The sequence below is a fragment of the Rhea americana genome, unplaced genomic scaffold (assembly GCF_003343005.1).
Source record: "Rhea americana isolate MKP2758 unplaced genomic scaffold, rheAme1 scaffold_2, whole genome shotgun sequence".
NCBI classification, from domain to species: domain Eukaryota; kingdom Metazoa; phylum Chordata; class Aves; order Rheiformes; family Rheidae; genus Rhea; species Rhea americana.
The window spans coordinates 4,901,452-4,908,331 of record NW_028186149.1 but is presented as its reverse complement, the minus strand read 5'-3'; the positions used below and the strand labels follow the sequence as shown (position 1 = coordinate 4,908,331).

Here is a 6,880-nt window from a genome sequence, read left to right as displayed (position 1 = left end):
TCCCGTCCCGTCCCGTCCCCTCTCCCGCTCCCCGTCCCGACCCCTCCCGTCCCTTCTCCCGCTCCCCGCGGAGCGCGTTGCCGCGGCTCCGGGCCGAGCCGCCGCGCTCTGGGCTCCGGCGGCCCCGCTGGAAACCCGCGGCCGAGGCGTCCCGTGGAGGCTCCTTGAATTTTCCTTGAAATGCGTCTAGGTATTTACAGCGGAGACCTTGCCCATCGAGGCGCTGCCGGTGGGGAGGAAGCTCACCACAGTGACTTGGATGCTCTTGGCAAAATAGTCATTTCTTTTCCAGGCGAGCTCCTCAGATACAGAAATACTAGTCACATTTCTTTATCTGTAGTTTTCATAACTAAATGAATAACGATGGTAGATTAATCAGCCAGGAATCCTTTCTAAAAAGTTGTTAAAATTCTGGCAGGTGTGTCAGGAATGTCTCTGCCGCCGCCCTGCTTTAAATAGCCCTTTTTTTTTTTTTTTCTTTTTTATTTTCTTACTGCTGTGGCATCACTGCTATTGTTGTGGGTGCACATTCCGTATGTGAAGGAATAAATCAAGCAATTCAARTGATAGGGTTTCCCTTGCAAAGAAATGCTGTTGTGTGACCATGATATTTGTTGAATTGTTTAGTGATTGTTTGGACACTCCAAAAATTTGGGTCCATCAGAGATGATAAAAACAATGAAGAATGTCATGTTGCCACATGTTTTGTGTGATAACSTGCAAGTTAGTCTTTTCCACAGAAAAAAATCTCTGACCTTCCTATGCAACCTCTTAGTATTTTTAATGAGTTTAGGAAATAAAGAGTTTTAGGTTCACAGTAAAAATAAAATTGCTCATGTATGTGGCAAAATTAAGATTACTTGGAATCGTACCTATCATGTTCCCTATAGTGTCTTGTATCTTCCACATTCCTGTTGAGTTCTCTGCTTTAGTGTTACRCAAAGAGGTTAAAACTAAGAGAATTTATATTTAAGTGTTAATTTTCCTATTTTCATTGCTGTGGTGTACCTTTCAGGGACAATGTAAAATGCAGTTTCTTTGTAACATTCTTCTGAAGAAACAAACCTAATGGGCTAGTAAAACCCATTGGAAAGCTACTGTCTTTTTGTAGTGAAATGTGAGTCTCATACCATGAGTTGTCAAAGGAGAGGAGGAATACAGAATAACTGCTAAATAAATGAAAGATGTGTGTCACATTCCTACCTGTCTGTGGTCACAAGAAAAGTGCCATTTAACTGAGGTGTTATGGGAAGTCTCGTAGTGGAGATCTGGTGGTGGAGCAGACTGTTGAGCAGATAAATGACCAAAGAAAGTTCTTTTCCACTTTTGGGGATTGATTGAATGGGACTAGGGAATAGAATGGGACTAGGGCTAGTAGAACAGCTTATATTTTTCTACTGCTGTGTTAATAACTCGGTTATTCTCATTCTAATGCTGTAATTATTTCAGTTAATAAACAATGCCTTTCTGCTGGGGGATTGGGGTTTTTTGTTGTTTTTTTTGGTTTTTTTTTGGTGTTTTGTTTTTTTGAAAGAGGGAGAAGAGTCTGGAGAACATCGTTCAAACTGAATCTGTCATCTGTGTTTGTCTTTAAGTTGCACCCTAGTGATCTGAGTAGGATGGTAAACATGAATGTGGATCTGGGCCATGAATTCTTAACATTTTTACCTAACCTAGATGGACTTTTTCCTCAGGTGCTATATTGCAGTAGTTCTCACCTATGCTAACCCACTAACCTCTTAGAAATTTGATAAATGAGCATGTCCTCACCTATTAATTTCCATTGCACTCAGAAAACTTTTGCTGTCTGGTATTACACTGGGCTGAGCCTGTCAATCTTTGTTTTCCTGTTTGCTTATTTGTTTTGCAAATGTGTCACATTAGCTTTGGAAATATTGCTGGTGAGTTATTGTCAGAAAGCCAGGCGTGAACATAAAGCATTGGCACGCTTGCAATTACTTATGYTGTTGGCTTGTCAAAGCTACGGATGCTGCAAATTGAACTAAAACCTGATAGTCTAGAATACCTGATACTCACAGACTTTCTATTTCTTTTAAAAAAGTTATGCTCCCAAAGTTACACTGTGGGTGACATAAAGGTAGCATGGAAGCCGCTTTTGTCCCTGCCTGTTTTTTCCGCCTTATTCTTACTGTCAGGCAGCAGCTGAAGGAAACTGAATCACAGCTTCTGCCAGCGAGAGCAATTCTGTCATTCGCTCCCGGGTCCCTTTCTGCATAACCCCATTGTTTATGGGAATTACTCCTTCGTCCTCAGTCGCACATTATTCTGCCACTGTTTGGCACCGAGTTGAGGCTCTTCCTGTTGTGATTTCATTTCCATTTTAAGGCATCACTGGAGCCTGTTTTGCTGCGGGAGGGGGGCTGGCTGTGCTCTCCATGTGAGACTGCTCATTCATTTGGTCAAACAGACTTGCGGACAAATGGTATGGTGTGCTGTTTCTGTAGGAAACAGTGTTGTGAGAACAGCATATGATATCTGTAATCGCCTCTGAAGGTTGGAGGGAAAAGTGTGGTCTGTTATTTCTTTCTTTTCATCCCTATAGTGTTCTTGAATTTCAGCAGATTAGTCTGCAGTTCTGTCCTCAGGGAGAGTGCATTATTTGTGGTCCAGGAGTCCCTGTGAATGACTACTTTATGTATTTGCTGCTGTTTCCTCAGGGATACTGAGAAAGTGCTGCATTTATAAACAAYAGCCTGTGTAAGGTTGTCCTAGAAACGCATATAAAATTGGATGGTACTTTACTGCTGTCATACAAGCCTCCCTGGGCCTGACATCAAGGCTGGACTGCTYAGGCAGCTGCTGATGCCACCCGTGATCTGGCATTTGCATGCAGCAGGCTGCAAGGTAAAGCCTTGAAACTTTTCATTTCATGGCAGAAATACTGCTGAAAATATGATCTTGGTTTGAGGTGTTTTAAAAGCAAGGAACTAGCACAGGAGTGAAGAAATGGAAAAGAAGTAAAATGTGATTTGGGGAGGCTAATAGAGAAGGTAAAGCAGAAAGAATAGGGCAAGAAAAGTAGTTTCAAAGGGAACAGCCCCTTCACTATACAGCAATCCTAGTCTCCACCAATTACTGCTGTTGGTTTGTATTTCCAAAACTAGTTGTTTCTGTGTTTTGCTTCATAGTAACCCTGTAACACATGAATTGCTGTAATGTGACAGGCAATAATGACTCACTAACTGATATACAGGTATAGGAATAATTAGTTATTTACAATCACCACACTGTGAATCTGTAAATATGAGAGCTATAATTAGTCCTATAMTGACTAACAGGCAGGCTGTTTGCCAGCTGTGGAGAATCACAAGTAACTCTGTTTCTCCTAACTTTGAATTGCTTGTCGCAGTTCTGCTGATTTGAGGTATTTTCCATGTTTTCTCATGTTTTTTTTTTCTGTTTTCTGTTCCTTTTAGCCCAGTTTTCCTTCTTTTCAGTTCACTGCAAGAAGGAGTTGGCCTCATATATCACTTCCTGCGTGCTACAGAACAAATTCAGTTCTATTTTGTATTTGTGGGATGTTTTTTCTTTGTTGGCTTGCATGGAGGAAAGCCAGACTGTCTTTCCCATTTTGTTATAAACCTGTCTTTTAGAGGAAAGAGCCTTGCTGAGCTAATGCGAAGAAAGAGAAGGGGGAAATGGAAATTTAATAGAAGAGAAAACATGGTAATGATTACCTTATGAACCAATAAGCTGCATATCTGAGAAGTTTATTAACATAGCTTGATAACTAGATTGTAAACAGGAAGCACCTTCAAGTTCTGCAGTATGAGGGAAGAATCTGGTGTCTTCCTCTCATGCAGAATACAGAGAGCACTCAGTCAGTGTCAAAAGCCACTGTGTAAGAACTCAACGTTTTTAAATACTTTGCATTGTTTCACAATTCTCTGGGAAATATGGAAGCATAACCCACTTCTGTACTAAATTCTCTCTGTGGCTTCCTGTTCCAGATTGATAGCCTATGGCCTACTGCTGAATTAAYAGTAAAGAGCCCACTGCACAAAAAGTAGCCTCTACATATGCATCTAAAGATTGTATTTCACCTTGATCCTTTTATAGACATCTCCTTTTCCTTATCTTGTAATACAGATGTAGATCACACATTTTTAGGAACTTCACTTGCAGGTCAAGGCATCATTCTTTCTTGGCAGAAGGCCTTGCAGACCTAAAAGACCAAACTGAGGGACAAAGATGGAAGGCAATACAAAGTGGTGGTGTTCGGTATAGTTGACTGTGCTTTTGGCATTCCTGCAGTCTAAGTGCTCTTGATTTTATTTATGTATCTTAACAGGACATTTTTAAAGATGAGTTTGAGGAAAAATGATAAGGTTGCTGCAGGTATTTGCAAGTAGTTGTCCCAATTGATTTTGCTTGGGAAAGAAGAAAAAGCTAAAAGGTGCATGTTTGAAAATGTTATTGAAGGGAGGCTACCATAATTGTGGCTGGAAAGTGGGCATCCCTGTCAGGAGGCTGAAGAGCAATGTGATGAGCAGGTTATGTTGTAAAGACCCTTGAGAGGGAAATAAAATTAGCTTAGATGTGAGGGACAGTCAGAAGAAGTAAATTAGTGAAACTGGTGAAATCTGTGGTCCACGAAAAGGATGTTGCTACTACACTCTGARCACCTGTGAGCAGGATGCAATTGCCTTTGTCAAGGCAAAAGGAAGTGCTGCAGTGATCAAGTCCAGTGAGCTTGGGCCAGAGCTTTTGTGGATGCAGTGGAAAAGATCTATTTTGACAAGCAGGTACATCTTCTGCATGGCTGGATGTAGAATAGCTGGGAGAAACTAGATTTAGATCAAATGAAAGACTGGGCTATAGAAGTACAGTGGTGAGGGCCCATAGTAACCATGACAGGTATTTCAGAAAAATTGAACAGTTTTAAGAGCCACATTTGCTGTCAACCGAGAGCTGAATTTTTACGGGAATGTGTTGGGAAGCTTCAAATTTTGACAGAGGAATTTTTCATTTCAGCATTTGATATCCACTGTTCAGGATTTATGGTTGTCTTCCACTGAAAGGTCTCAAGAATACTGCTAAGACTGAAAGTTGTGACAAAGCTTTCTCTTGTATGAGAAGCATTGTACTGAAAACCTTTTCACACCAAAGATCTCCTAGTTTAAACGAACCAAACAGTGTGGCTGGGGGTAGAAAGGTATCAATCGTCTTGCTGTTTTTCCCCAGCAAGAGGCTTTTCTGAAATCGAATAGGAAACAAGACCTCTTAAATTTTCTGTGAAACAGGTTGAAGCATAGATTTTACAAACACTTTGGAATGTAGCACATTTCAATAGCATTTCTGTTTAAATTCAGTGAAATTGCAGTACTGAGGTATCATCAGATTAAGTACTTGGATATATACTGAACAGAAAAGSGACGTTCTCTCCAGAATATGCATTTTGTTTCTAAATAATCCATTTTGAAGATTAAAAGTATGCCAAAACTGCAAACAAAGCTGAGAAACTGGAAAATGATGTTCATTGTTCTGATATGTCAGCTCTCAATGTCACTTATGGGAGCATAAGAACATGTTGTTGACTGAAGTGGATTCTTGCTGTTTCAGGTATGTAATTATGGGAATGCCTTTGAATTATTTCTTACCAGCTAACAAACCTTCCCATTTTAAAAAAGTRTATATTTTTTTTCGTTAGGTATGTGGCAGACAGTAGAAAATAGTGAATTAGAACTTGAGTGCTAACACAGTTCATTTTATAAAGCAAGTTTCTAAAATAAATGTTTATAACACTTAAATCTAAAAGCAAACTTCTGTTTTCATTGCAGATGAATGTCTGCAGGTTACGCTTAACAGTACCACCTGATGAAGGCTCACAGCCTGAGCAAGTAACAAAGGAACCTGAGAGGAAGAAAAAAGTAAGTTTTAAGAATTAAAGTTAAATTCTGTGTAGACAAGGAGWAAGCACTGCCATCTGCAGAAGCAGAAATTAGTTGTAATGGGAACCAAATCACCTTGGAAGACAGAGGTACTCAGGAAGCCCAACAAGTCAGCTGTGAGCTTTGAAACTGAGCTCTGGAGTTGGGGACAGTGAAACTGCATGTAGACTAGAAGAGCAATCATAGATTTGTGACATATGGCTGAGGTACCAGCTGATTTATTTGATATTTGTGCTCCCTATCAAGAGCAAGATCTTATTTAAAACACTGTACAAGAAGATCCTCACCTAAAGGGGATCCTGTGGTTCATGTAGGCTTAGCACTGTGCAAGATTTGTGTCTTAGTGTGTATGACTGGCCTGGGACTCGGGTATTTTGCTGGGTAAGTTAATTTTGGTAATAGATGATGCGCTAATAAGAAATACAAAATGACAAATTCAAGATTGAATCCTTAAATCATTTCTACTTCAGAACAAAAGGCCAGTTTTTCCTAGAAGCAAGTAGCAGGCACACACAAAAAAATCTTAAAGCTTCTTTGATGCAGAGCTGCCAAAAGCTCTAAGAGCTGTTTCAGTGCAGTAGGTTATTTTTAACTTGTCTTAAGGGTGAAAAATAGAAAGGGAAGCTGGAGAGGCTCCACAACTTAACCACATTTACACTTTCATAAGCCAAAACCAAACAAGAAGTTGGCCAAGTTTACCAGACCTCGTGTCTAAATAGCAATATGAAAATAGGAAGCAATATAATAATAGTATATCTTTGAAATAGTTACTTAGCGGTTCTCATAAGTGAAAGTAACTGTAAAATGACAAAGAAAGACAAACATCTTAAAACAAAAATAAATGCAAAATTAAGTGGTCAAAGATTATTTTGTYGGATACTTCTTGTGCTGTAATCTTGTATACATTGAGCTCTTTGTATACTGCTCTGGCAGAGTTATACGCCTTTGAGGATCTACAAATGTTATTT

General features: G+C 39.8%; 1 protein-coding gene across 2 annotated transcripts in view; it reads left to right on the top strand.

The window, feature by feature from the left end:
• Nucleotides 1–5,782: 5,782 nt before the first annotated feature.
• MYZAP (myocardial zonula adherens protein) overlaps nucleotides 5,783–6,880 on the top strand; it is a 39,595-nt gene continuing 38,497 nt past the window's right edge. For both annotated transcript variants that reach the window (XM_085303346.1, XM_085303345.1), the window contains exon 1: nucleotides 5,783–5,891. In XM_085303346.1, coding sequence (XP_085159472.1) covers nucleotides 5,802–5,891 — 90 coding nt within the window. In that variant the 5' untranslated portion in view covers nucleotides 5,783–5,801. The remainder of the gene's footprint in view (nucleotides 5,892–6,880) is intronic.